The 13,308-nt window shown below is 42.8% G+C and overlaps 2 protein-coding genes across 11 annotated transcripts in view; both read left to right on the forward strand.

Annotated features, from left to right (window-relative positions):
• LOC105469042 (archaelysin family metallopeptidase 2) overlaps positions 1–8,055 on the forward strand; it is a 51,063-nt gene extending 43,008 nt beyond the window's left edge. For all 7 annotated transcript variants that reach the window (XM_011719601.3, XM_011719596.3, XM_011719595.3 and 4 more), the window contains 6 exons: positions 76–358; positions 680–853; positions 945–1,073; positions 4,641–4,804; positions 5,915–6,091; positions 7,723–8,055. In XM_011719601.3, the coding sequence (XP_011717903.2) occupies positions 76–358; positions 680–853; positions 945–1,073; positions 4,641–4,804; positions 5,915–6,091; positions 7,723–7,878 (1,083 nt within the window). In that variant the 3' untranslated portion in view covers positions 7,879–8,055. The remainder of the gene's footprint in view (positions 1–75; positions 359–679; positions 854–944; positions 1,074–4,640; positions 4,805–5,914; positions 6,092–7,722) is intronic.
• Positions 8,056–8,201: 146 nt separating this feature from the next.
• LOC105469045 (arylsulfatase G) overlaps positions 8,202–13,308 on the forward strand; it is a 153,252-nt gene continuing 148,145 nt past the window's right edge. For all 4 annotated transcript variants that reach the window (XM_011719610.3, XM_011719605.3, XM_011719612.3 and 1 more), the window contains exon 1: positions 8,202–9,784. The gene's annotated coding sequence lies outside the window, so the exon portion shown is untranslated. The remainder of the gene's footprint in view (positions 9,785–13,308) is intronic.

The raw sequence follows: 13,308 nt of genomic DNA on the forward strand, positions 1-13,308 counted from the left end.
TGTATATGGAGGTTAGGTAAAGTCCCCAATATGGATATGCATTTTTATATTTGACTACTTGTGTTTTTTTGTTAGATGCAAATAATACGACACTCTGAACAGACCCTAAAAACAGCTCTCATCTCAAAGAACCCAGTGCTTGTGTCACAGTATGAGAAATTAGATGCTGGGGAACAGCGTTTAATGAATGAAGCCTTCCAGCCAGCCAGTGATCTCTTTGGGCCGATTACCTTGCATTCTCCATCAGATTGGATCACCTCCCACCCTGAGGCCCCCCAAGACTTTGAACAGTTCTTCAGTGATCCTTACAGAAAGACACCCTCTCCAGACAAACGCAGCATTTATATACAGGCCATTGGTAAATACTGGTAATGTGCTGGTTTTGGTTTGGTTTTGCGATGGCGCTGTTGTCAGGAATAGTCCGGGCTATTGGTCTGATTCAGATGGGCCGTTTTAGGATCATTTTTGATATCATTGCAATGGTACAAGTTTTGTAGCCAAACTGACTTAAAAGATAACATTTTATTTGTTTTTAATTCATAGCAACACCAATGAATGATAAAGGTGTATTGAAAATTTAGTTGGTTTTGTTTCTAATTTGAATCCTCTTACTCATAGACTGGGTAAACACTGAATAATCATCTTAAAGTCTGTTTTTAAATGTTCTTCCATATTATAGGCTCTCTAGGAAACACCAGAATTATCAGTGAAGAATATATTAAATGGCTCACGGGCTACTGTAAAGCATATTTCTATGGCTTGAGAGTAAAACTCCTAGAACCAGTTCCTGTTTCCGCAACAAGGTGTTCCTTTAGAGTCAATGAGAACACACAAAACCTACAAATTCATGCAGGTGAATTACACAACTTTGCAATTTAAACCGAGTAAAGGAAGCATATGTATATAATATACACTCATACATTTATTTATTTCTTTTTAAATAGGGGACATCCTGAAGTTCTTGAAAAAGAAGAAACCTGAAGATGCCTTCTGTATTGTGGGCATAACAATGATTGATCTTTACCCAAGAGACTCGTGGAATTTTGTCTTTGGACAGGCCTCTCTGACAGATGGTATTCCTTTTTTGGCGTTGTTGTTAGAAGCTTCTTCAACTTGAGAATATTTGAAGATGTTAAAAGAGGGAAAAAAATTCTAACCAAGAATCGTTTTGATATTTAAAACTGTATAGTATTTTCAGTTGAGACATTATGCCATAATGGGAAGCGTGCTGTTGGTAGATTCTGATAATCTGGGTTTCAGTTGGCCGTTCACTGTGTACATGACCTTAAAGGTAACAATATCCACATCATGGAGTGATTTGGAGATAATTTACATAAAAGTGCCTATACATAAAAAGTGTGTATAAACCTGGACAACATAGACCACATGTCTACAAAAAAATAAAAATAAAAAAAAACTAAATTAGCTGGGTTTGGTGCCATATACCTGTAGTCCTAGCTACTCAGGAGGCTGAGGTGAGAGGATTGCTTGAGCCCAGGAGGTTGAGGCTGCAGTGAGCCATGATCACACCAGTATACTCCAGCCTGGGCAATAAAGTGAGACCCTGTCTCAAAAAAAAAAAAAAGTATATATAGGCCTGTCATATATATAGGCATTCAGCATAACAGCTAGTAAATGTCAGTAATTCAGTAGCAAGGTGAATTAAACCATTTACAGTTTGAGCTATTATTAATGGATGTGAAAATCTTGCTAATTGTTTTTCAGTTCTTTTCATAATCATCTTGCACAGATAGAAGAGCTATAGAGTAAGTGTATACTTCTTTCTCATCCTACGATGTTTGTTTTTTAATTTAAAAAGTCAAAACTTCCATCTTTGATTTGAGATATGTAATAAACCTTGACTCATTAGGAACTCTGCATGGTAATATTGGGGATGGGAAAGGTTCCGGAAACCGGTTATATTTTTAACTTTTTTTTTTTTTTGTCATCTTCCTACTTACCTTCTCCCCTCCCCTTCATTTTTGCTCTTACCTCTCTAACTTCACCCCCAAGAATCCAAGACAGACTTGAAAGGGAAAAGGCCCCCCAAGGGGAGTGGTTTATTAGTGTTCTGGGGATGGGGAGTATGTACAGGGAATATCCTTAGAGTTTATGGTCTGTCTGGACGTTACATTAGCCTTAGGATTTGTGGGGGGTGGTAAACTTTTTGGTACAAATGTTTCTACTAGAGTTGGGGGCTGTAGGGTTATGGAATCTCTTCCCACCTATTCTTTTATTCTTTATTCTCCATTTATGTGAGGTTCCTTGTAGCCCCCCATGGCCCTACCAACATGCATTCTTGGAGACGTGGGTCACTACTCTGTTACTGACTTTGGTGGTGTGCGGTAGCTTTTTATCATATGTTTTCTCTTTTATTATTAACCTGATAGAGATGGAAACATTGAAAAATAATTTTATCTACCTTTTATTTTTCTTTTGAGACAGGGGCTCCCTCTGTCACCCGGGCTGGAGTGCAGTGGTGTAATCATGGCTCACTGCAATCTCAACCTCCTAGGCTGAAGGGATCCTCCTGCCTCAGCCACCCGAGTAGCTGGTACCACAGGACCACCACACCCGGCTGTTTTTTTTTTTGTTTGTTTGTTTTTGTCGAGATGGGATCTCCCTGTGTTGCTCAAGCTCATCTCGAACTCCTGGGCTGAAGCGATCCTCCTGCCTCAGCCTCCCAAAGTGCTTTGATTACAGGTGTGAGTCACCACACCCAGCTAAAAAAAAATTTTAAAACCACATGTTCGTTTATCTAGATATTGCTAGCTGATTTATCTTACATATTTGAGGAGGTCAGGAAACATTTCCCCAAACGGTTTTTACTTTAATTCTTTTTTTTTTGTAAGTTTCTTAAATATTACATGACATGAAAGATTGACATAGGAAAGTAGCAGGATTACACAGTGACAGTATCTTAACACAGTGGTCTTGTTTTCTCCAAGTTTACAAAGATTCATATTTTAAAATTGGGACGCATTGACTATAAAAGAAAATAATCTTCTGTTTGTAGGATTATTGGAAGAAAGAAGTGTCCTTGCTGAAAGTATTACTGTAGTGAGATATGCTCACACTTGATTGGCCAGAGGGGGTTACTTGTGATACATGAATAGATTTAGTGTTTTCTTAACTTCCAGAATGCTTTTTTCCCTAATTTTCTAATATCAGTCTACACTTTCTGGGTAAAGGGAGGCGAATAAGTTGTTTTTGAATCAAATTAGATTGGACAAATCTATGAGTTTATTTTCTTTAAAAATGTATTACTTGGCCAGACATGGTGGCTCACGCCTGTAATCCCAGCACTTTGGGAGGCCGAGGCGGGCAGATCACAAGGTCGGGAGATTGAGACCACGGTGAAACCCCGTCTTTACTAAAAATACAAAAAAAATTAACTGGGCGTGGTGGTGGATGCCTGTAGTCCCCCCTACTCAGGAGGCTGAGGCAGGAGAATGGTGTGAACCCTGGAGGTGGAGCTTGCAGTGAGCCGAGATTGCGCCTCTGCACTCCAGCCTGGGCTACAGAGCAAGACTGTCTCAAAAAAAAAAAAAGTAGTACTTTAAAATAAAAACTGAATGAGAGACATAAATAAAAATGATCATGTAAACAAGTCGAATTATGAAGCAGTACCCTGTAGAGTGAGTTATGTAGCAAACCGTGTTCTCTGTGCTTGCAGAGATGGTTGATATAACTCTAAATGTAACACAGGAAGTCAGTTACAAGGGTATTTATTCTGGTCACCAGACACTAGTGACATAATAGAGTTGGGCTGTTCTTTAAAAAGGGGGTGGGGGTGGGGCAGGGGAAGGGGTTATTCTGTCTAAAGCCGTGGTTTAAAGCATGGTCTTGAAGACATCAGGGCAGTTGTCTTCAGTCAGTGCTGCGTGAGGGAAGGCCAGCAACCCCTCCAGACACACGTGTAACAGATCTGTTTAGTGTGTCCTTAAAGAGTGAAATCATGACTGCCTATTGTTAAAGTGATTTTTTTTTTTTTTTTTTTTTTGAGACGAAGTCTCGCTCTGTCGTCAGGTTGGAGTGCAATGGTGCGATCTCGGCTCACTGCAACTCTGCCTCCTAGATTCAAGCCATTCTCCCGCCTCAGCCTCCCGAGTAGCTTGGATTACAGGCACCTGCCATCATGCCTGGCTAATTTTTGTATTTTTGTAGAGACAGCGTTTCACCATGTTAGCCAGTCTGGTCTTGAACTCCTGACGTCAGGTGATTTACCTGCCTCGGCCTCCCAAAGTCCTGGGATTACAAGTGTGAGCCACCACGCCCAACCCAAGTGGTTATTTTTTATGATTCCTCTTTGAGTACGTGATTTGGAGTACTTGCTACTTTCAGAAAAAGACTTCTTTTGTGGGAAAAGACTCTCTGAAACTTCAGTTTCTCCAGTATTTCACCTCAAGTCCATTAAGTTTTACAGGGCAAGGCAAAGTGAATAGCAGCAAAAGATTTTGATAGGGAAATCTGGGGCAAAAGTCTTTCTTTTTGGTGGCAAACCATAAATGTATCAGATGGTATGGACACAGTGACACAGAGGTGTACTCACTGGCCAGATGGGCCAGCAGGCTCTTCTTTCTTTGGTCTTTCCTCAGGGACCTTACTCTCATTCTGTCGCTGCTTGTCCTCTTTTGTAGGTGTGGGGATATTCAGCTTTGCCAGGTATGGCAGTGATTTTTATAGCATGCGCTATGAAGGCAAAGTGAAGAAGCTCAAAAAAACATCTTCAAGTGACTATTCAATTTTCAACAACTATTATATTCCAGAAATAACTAGTGTTTTACTACTTCGATCCTGTAAGGTAAGTTATTAAAAAAATCCAACAGGACGATTCTTTAAAAGAGATCTTAGTTCCGTAAATTGTATATTGTCAGTCCTTAAGGTAATATTATAAATGAGTTTGTATCATTTGTATAATTTTGGTGCATAGTGCTTGACTGAAATGATCAGTAAAACAATTTAAATGGATACCTTAATATTGAAATTTACAGTATCAGTGCCAGTTTTTTGTACTACTAGTTACAGGCAGCCTTGGCTGTACCCACATGCTGTTAGTGTAATTCCTGAATTCTGGTGTTACTGGGTGACCTACTTTTTCAAGCTACTGTGGTCATTGGGCAAAGCTGCCTTCCCCAGGCCTTTGGAGGACCTCTGCTTTCTGGCCTCTCTGGGAGCATGGGCCTTCCTGCCCTGGGCTCCAGGCTACCCTTGACTGTAGTTGTCCTGGCAGTTCCTGATATCCCCAGCTCGCTTTTGTGGAAAGCCTATCTCCCCTTTTTCCATAGCCAGAGAGATGAGCTTTTCCTTCAGCTAGAGAAATTCTGCTTTCACCTGTACTATTTGTTGGGGTTTGAGAGCTACGCCTCTTAGAACTACCCCCTGTGTCATTGCCACCTGATGTTCTCATTAGCATGCACATCAAGCCCCCTTTCTCCCAGACCTACTGAAATCAGCATCTCTAGGGGAAGGGCCCCAGAATCTGAATTACGAGTACCCTAGTCTAGATTAAGGGTTCTCAACCAGGGGTGATTTTTCCATCCAGGGAATATTAGCAATGTCTGGAGACATTTTTGATTTTCACCATCAGGGAGGGAGTTCTGTTGGCATCTAGTGGGTAGAGCCAGGGATGCTGCAAAGTATTGTGCAGGGCACAGGACAGCCTCCCACAACCTGGTATTGTCGGTCCAACATGTCAGCGGTGTTGAGGTTGAGGAAGTCTATAGCAGAAAGGCAGTAAGACATTTGGGGAGATGAGGGATTATTAAGTCTTTGAAGGTCTGGACGGGGTGAAGTTTCGGTGATAATACTAAGGGAGTTGATTCCTGTGTTTCCTGGAAAAGCAAGAAAAAGAAGAGACGTGTAGCTTAATGTGATGGTGGTCTTATAAAGCCTCAACATGATTGTCTTGCAGACTTTAACCCATGAGATCGGACACATATTTGGACTGCGACACTGCCAGTGGCTGGCATGCCTAATGCAAGGCTCCAACCACTTGGAAGAAGCTGACCGGCGCCCTCTAAACCTTTGTCCTATCTGTTTGCGCAAGTTGCAGTGTGCTGTTGGCTTCAGGATTGTAGAAAGATACAAAGTAAGTTGCGGGGTGGACAGTGTAAAGAGGGGGAAGTGGTTATCTGAGTAGCAAACTGATGTTTCTATTATATCCTTCTCTAGAGTTATAATTTATCAGAGGAAATTAGTATAAAGATAAGCAGGAAGCTGTGGTTTAAAAACATGCGAAGAAATGCCCTTCTTAAAAACTTCAGCTTGCCTTTGAGTGATTTATGCTTACAGTTCTATGAGAAATAGTAGAAGTTTCCCTGCTTCTCTTCCATTTAGGGCAAGAGAGTTTGACTTTGCAGAACAGAATAAATATTGATATGTGTGGCAAAGGGCAAGAGAGTTTGACTTTGCAAAACAGAATAAATATTGATATGTGTGGCAAAGTTCATTTTTTTTTTTTGAGACGGAGTCTCTCTCTGTTGCCCAGGCTGGAGTGCAGTGGCACAATCTCGGCTCACTGCAAGCTCTGCCTCCTGGCTTCACGCCATTCTCCTGCCTCAGCCTCCCGAGTAGCCGGGACTACAGGCGCCCGCCACCACGCCTGGCTAATTTTTTGTATTTTGTTTAGTAGAGATGGGGTTTCACCGTGTTAGCCAGGATGATCTCGATCTCCTGACCTTGTGATCTGCCCGCCTCGGCCTCCCAAAGTGCTGGGATTACGGGCGTGAGCCACCGCGCCCGGCCAAAGTTCATTTTTTAAACCCTATAAGTGTGTGGACAAGATTTATCTTTCCAATATGGGACAGAGGTATGATGTTCATTAGGAGGAAAAAATGATTTTCTTTAAAAAGGAAGAAGGAAAGTACCTAATCTGAGTATGCGTGTGTGTGTGCCCACACATGCCCACAAACATCAATATACATTCATGTGGCTACTCATGGATGTGACTGCGCATTCAGGTGACTGCACAGAAATGTCTACACACGTGTTTTCACATACATATGTCTATCCATCCCTATGTGTACACTTATATATGTATATATGTACATGTCAAATTAATACAATGCCGGCCGGGCGCAGTGGCTCATGCCTGTAATCCCTGCACTTTGGGAGGCAGAGGCGGGCGGATCACGAGGTCAGGAGATTGAGACCATCCTGGCTAACACGGTGAAACCCTGTCTCTACTAAAAATACAAAAAATTAGCTGGGCGTGGTGGCGGGCGCCTGTAGTCCCAGCTACTCGGGAGGCCGAGGCAGGAGAATGGCGTGAACCTGGGAGGTGGAGCTTGTAGTGAGCCGAGATTTCACCACTGCGCTCCAGCCTACAGCCTGGGCGACAGAGCAAGACTCCGTCTCAAAAAAAAAAAAAAAAAAAAAAAAAAAACCAAAAAATTAATATAATGCCTTGTGGAATATTTAGCAAGATGAGAAAAAATAACATCCTATCATGCTAGTAACAAAGTGTAAGAATGAGTATATTTCTTTTTCATCTTTTTTCAATGCATACTTTTGACATCATTTGTAATTCTGTGTATATTTGGTATGCGCCATTTCACTCGGTATATCATAAGCATTATTTCATATTCACACCATCATTATCAAATGCAGCATCTTCGTGGGGTAAGATGTCACTCTATGATCTAGAGGCCAATGCTCTTCTCTTGCCTGATAGTATTTTGCTGTGGTTTGTTGAAATGCGCATCTTTCCTGTTTTTCCAGGCACTGGTGAGGTGGATTGATGACGAATCTTCTGGCACACCTGGAGCAACTCCAGAACACAGTCGTGAGGGTAATGGGAATTTACCGAAACCCGTGGAAGCCTTTAAGGAATGGAAAGAGTGGATAATAAAATGCCTGGCTGTTCTCCAAAAATAAGGACCTTCAAATAGGAGTGATTGAAATAAATGACTACTTGCATGTTATGCTTTCATTTGGGTGGGATACTTCATCGGAATAAACTACTGATCTTGTGCTGTGTCAGAGTAACAGACTAGAACCTTCTTTCAGGTACCTGAATTGAAACTGAATAATAAAAACTCTAGAAACTCTTTATCTTCTTATCTTACTGGCCTGGTCTGTGGCAGCAAGCACTTTATTTCCATTCCCCAAATATGTTTATGTCTTCCAAGAAAGCTGGGACTGGTGGTAACGAGCAAGTAAATAACTTGAAAAAGAACGGTAGATATCCCAAGGAACCAACCAACATAATTTCCAGGGGGTGATTTTGTTTTTAGAAGAGCTGCTCCCCTCTGTTAGGCCCAGCCAAGTCACATTTTTGGACGTCTGTGGGCTCTGATCGTCACCACAGCCCTCCTCTTCTGAGAGACTTCCTTACTCTCTGGAGTGCATTACCTCATTTTTTTCTCTTGCTAGTTGTCACCTTATCCCTGAAAGAATGAACAGCTTGTATCAGTTTTTAGCCGCTTAAAATATGACCTCTCAGGAATATTTGTAAGTGAAAATAACAATGGTCCTTACACTACCACAACATTTGGTGGTGGGAGTTCTGTTGCAGTTCTGAGCTATAACATAGTCATTTATTTATGAGGGATCTTACAAATAGTGTGTAATGGTATTTATATGTGTGAGTGTTGCACTTTTTCTATAGATTTAGAGCAACTTTCAGGTTTATTTCAGTAATAATGTCTTTCTCACCTTCTTACGTTGTGAAGTGTTTACTTGAGTCAGGGAGAGAGTTTAATGGGGTTATCTGTCGGGGTGCCATGAATGCTGATGGGGACCTGCAGAGCGTGAACGTCAGCCCCATTGCTATGGGGGTGGAGGTGGAAAACCTCAGACTTGACAAATCACCTCTGCTAGATAGATGTATCTTGGAAATCTAGAAATTACAGTGAATATGGAATGCCAGTGAGCAGACAGCATTTCCCACTTTCCTATCTTACCTTGAGGGTAAGACTTGAGATATATATATATGTATAAATTTGAAACCTAGATTCTTCATTGTTTGATGTTTGCAGTATGATGTAAGGCACATTTTATATCTGAGTCAGTGGTTTCCCTTGGATTCATTCTCCTACTTGATTGAACCCATTTAAGTCATTTTAGAAAATGGTGATTTGCTATTAAAATTAACTGGAGAGAATACTGAATGCTGAATGAACAAAGTATTGAGCTAATAAAAAGAATAATTTTCTACTGTCTAAATACTCTTAGAAATTAGTGAATTTGGAATGCTGTTCATTTTTGTCGTAGATCCTGATCCCAGTCACCTGTGGAGTTGGTATCTTTCCGGTCAAGAGGTTTTTCAGGCCTCAGACTTTTAATGGTGAGGGTTAAATAGAAGAATTTGGCGAGGATTACCCGTCCGTTCTTGTTTAGCTTGCTTTTTGAAACACACATTCCCCTGATATGAATAATTTACATTTCAAGCCCTAAGAGGGACAGAAGGACGCGTTACTCCCTCTTGGGAGCGGGAGTGCTAAAATCGAAGCAGGCAGCTGCGGGACCGCTATAGCCGGCCCTGCGCTCGGGCCCTTCCCGGGCAGGAAGCGCGTCGCTGTCCCCGGCTGCGCCCAGGCGGGTGCGGGCGCGCGGGCTCAGCAGCTGCGAACGGCCGGCGCACCGCCTGTTTCCACGCCCGGGGACTTCCCCCGGCGGGGCTCAGAAGTGTGGGGTGGGTCGCTTGGCCTCCCTTGGCGTCAGCGACCCAGGGTAACCTCCTCCACTGCCGCCCGCTGTGCAGGCCTGCCTGTGAGAGAGCCACGTGTGCCGCGCTCTGGGCATGGCCTTGGAAAGTCAGGACCGCCACGGCAGCAGAGCAGTGAGTGGAATCAACTCCCCAGTAGAGTGTTTAAAAAGTGCTTCATTGAAGAGTTTGAATCTCAGTCACTTTCTAGATTCTGATATCTAGAGTAGCGGCGTCCAATACAAATATAATACAAGCCACATATGTATGCTGAATTTTTCTAGTAGTCGTATTAGCAAATGCATAAAGAAGCGAGTGGAGTTAATTTTAATAGTATATTCTGTTTAATCCAGTGCATCCAAAATATTATTTCAATCAATATCAATATCAATGCTGAATATTTTATATCCTTTTTTTTTTTTTTTTGGTACCGTCTTCAAATTCCCGTGTGTATGTTACACTTACAGTACATCTTACTTCCAACTGGGCACATTTTCAAGTGCCCAACAGCCCCATGTGGCTTGTGGCTACTGTATTGGACGGTGCAGCTCTAGACCAGTACCCAACTCTAGTGTACCTGGAAAAATGTGCCCATGATACTGAGTTGCTAGGAGAGGAAGGCTTATTTCAGGAAAAGGTCGTGCAAGTCTTCTGTTGGTACAGCCAGTGCTGACATTCAAGCTGAAAGGGCATAGACACTGTAAAGGCCTCTGGCTTTGCTATTAACTTGTTTCTTTAAAAGCTTGATACTATTCTCTGTTGCAGCTTGTTTCTTACCCTCCCCCCTTCATTTTCAAGGGCCTGGTATTGTCTTCAAATGCATTTCCATTTTTGGAAAGCAGAGTCGTAAAGCATTAATAATGTGGAGATTGTTTAGTCCATTTCATGCATGAGGACGCAAGCCTGCAGCAAGCCGAGTAAACTTGCTTGTTGTTTAACCAATGGCAAAAATGGGATCAGATCCCAAGTCTCCCTAATGTTGAATTATTTGTTGTTTTCACTGTGCTACATGACCTCATTGAAGTAAAATATCACCAGCCAGAACCTAACCATTTTCCCCCCAGATTGTTTACAAGGAGTTATACACGATTGAACTTTCAATTTCTTTTCTGTTCAAGTAGAGCCATCTGGGATCGCTCAAAGTTGGAGAAATCAGTCTATGTACTTCTGCCTTAGTGCCAAAAAAAGAGACGTGCAATATTTATTTATTTTTGAAATAGGGTCTTGCTCTGTTGCCCAGGCTGGAGTGCAGTGGCATGATCACGGCTCACTGGAGCCTCGACCTCCCGGGCTCAAGTGATACCTCCACCTCAGCCTCTCAAGTAGCTGGGATTACAGGTGTGCACCACCATGCCCAGTGTATTTTTATTTTATTTTATTTTTTAGAGTTGGGGTTTTTTTCCACATTGCCCAGGCTGGTCTGGAACTCCTGAGCTCAAGCAATCTGCCTGCCTTGGCCTCCCAAAGTGCTGGGATTACTGATGTGAGCCACCATGCCCAGCCAATAGTTGCAATATTTAGTAAAGCTCTTGTGACTAGTTGAGGCATTAAAAGAAAGCATTATGGAAAAAAAAAAAAAGTCTACTGGAAAATAGTTAAAATCTATTGGGGCAATATGTTCAAACTCACAGACCTCCATACTTAACCCAGTATTGATTTCATCCCACTCTTTTCTTTAGTGTCGGCTCATGGATCAGTTTTTTCTTCTTTACAGCTGACCCACCTGTATAGTACACTACTACTGGGCAGTCTGAGACCCATCCAGCCTCGGACGCTGAACCGGTGGGTTCTGAGCACAATGCTTTCAGTGTCCTGTGGTTCTCCAGCTGTTTCATAGCAGCACAGACTCTCCTGAGCTGTAACTGTCAATAGATATCATTTTTTTCTCTTGTGTGACTAAAGGGAAAAAAAGTCTGTAACTCATTCATTCATTCATGTATTTTTTCATTCAACAATATTCATGGAGCACCGCCTACTGGGTGCCAGGCCCTGCTCAGAGCCTTGGGAATATAGCAATGAACAAAGAACTCCTACCCTAATACACTAGTGGATGAGACAGAGAGTCAAGGAATAAACAGATGCTTTATTTTATTTTATTTTATTTTATTTTATTTATTTTTTTGAGATAGAGTCTTGCCGTGTCACCCACGCTGGAGTGCAGTGGTGTGATCTTGGCTCACTATATCCTCTGCCTCCTGGGCTCAAGTGGTCCTCCCACCTCCGCTTCCCAAGTAGCTGAGACTACAGGCACGTGCCGCCACGCCTGACTAATTTTTGTATCTTGTAGAGAGGGGTTTTACCATGTTGACCAGGCTGGTCTCAAACTCCTGGGCTCAAGCAATCTGCCCACCTTAGCCTCTCAAAGTGGATGCTGTTATAACCTAATGTCAAAGTAAACAGATAGAAACAAGTACCATTCTGAACAGGATAGACAGGAATGCCTCCTTAGGGAGGTGGCATTTGGAAGTGATCAAACTGAAGGGTCACATTGCATACACATCTCAGGGAAGGGAGTACCAAGCAAAGGGAACCACAAATGCTAAGGTCTGAAGCTTGCAACAATAAGAACAATTCCAGAAACAGTAAGAGAAGCTGGGCGTGGTGGCTCACACCTGTAATCCCAGCACTTTGGGAGGCCGAAGCAGGCAGATCACCTGAGGTCAGGAGTTCGAGACCAGCCTGGTAAACATGGCGAAACCCCATCTCTACTAAAAATACAAAAAAAAAAAAAAAAAAAAAAAAATTAGCAGGTGTGGTGGCAGGTGCCTGTAATCTCAGCTAATCGGGAGACTGAGGCAGGAGAATCGCTTGAACCTGAAGGCAGAGGTTTCACTGAGGTGAGACTGTGCCATTGTACTCCAGCCTGGGTAACAAGAGGAAAACTCTATCTAAAAAAAAAAAAAAAAAAAGGAAGGGCCGGGCGCGGTGTCTCACGCCTGAATTCCCAGCACTTTGGGAGGCCAAGGTGGCAGATCATGATGTCAGGAAATCAAGACCATCCTGGCTAACACGGTGAAACCCCATGTCTACTAACAATACAAAAATTAGCCGGGTGTGGTAGTGGGCACCTGTAGTCCCAGCTACTTGGGAGACTGAGGCAGGAGAATCGCTTGAACCTGGGAGGCGGAGGTTGCAATGAGCCTAGATCGCACCACTGCATTCCAGCCTGGGCAATAGAGCGAGACTCCCCGCCAAAAAAAAAAAAAAAAAAAAAAAAAGGGCCAGTGAGGCTAGTGTAGCAGGAGCAGAGGGAAAAGGAATAGCATCCATTAGGCAGTTCACGCAGGGCCCACGGCTAAGGATTTATATCAGACTTGTGCTGTAAGAGGATTACTCTGGCTGCTGTATGGAAAATTAAGGTGGGGGTGGCGTGTTGCAAGAGTGGAAGCAGGCAGGCCAGCTAGAAGACTACTGTGATAATCCAGCTAAGATGATATTGGCTTGGATCAAGGGTCCTGGTGCAGTTGGCAGAAGCAGTCAGCTCCTGGATATATTTAGAAAGGAGAGCCGACTGGATGTGTGGAGGAGTGGGTTTGAGGAGGAGGATCCAGAGTTCTGCTGAGGACACTTTAAGTTGAAGATGCCTAGTTTTATATGCATGCCCTGCTGTGCGGGCAGATGTAAATCAGGAGCTCAGGGACAAAGTTGGGACTAAGAAT

The sequence above is a fragment of the Macaca nemestrina genome, chromosome 17 (assembly GCF_043159975.1).
Source record: "Macaca nemestrina isolate mMacNem1 chromosome 17, mMacNem.hap1, whole genome shotgun sequence".
NCBI classification, from domain to species: domain Eukaryota; kingdom Metazoa; phylum Chordata; class Mammalia; order Primates; family Cercopithecidae; genus Macaca; species Macaca nemestrina.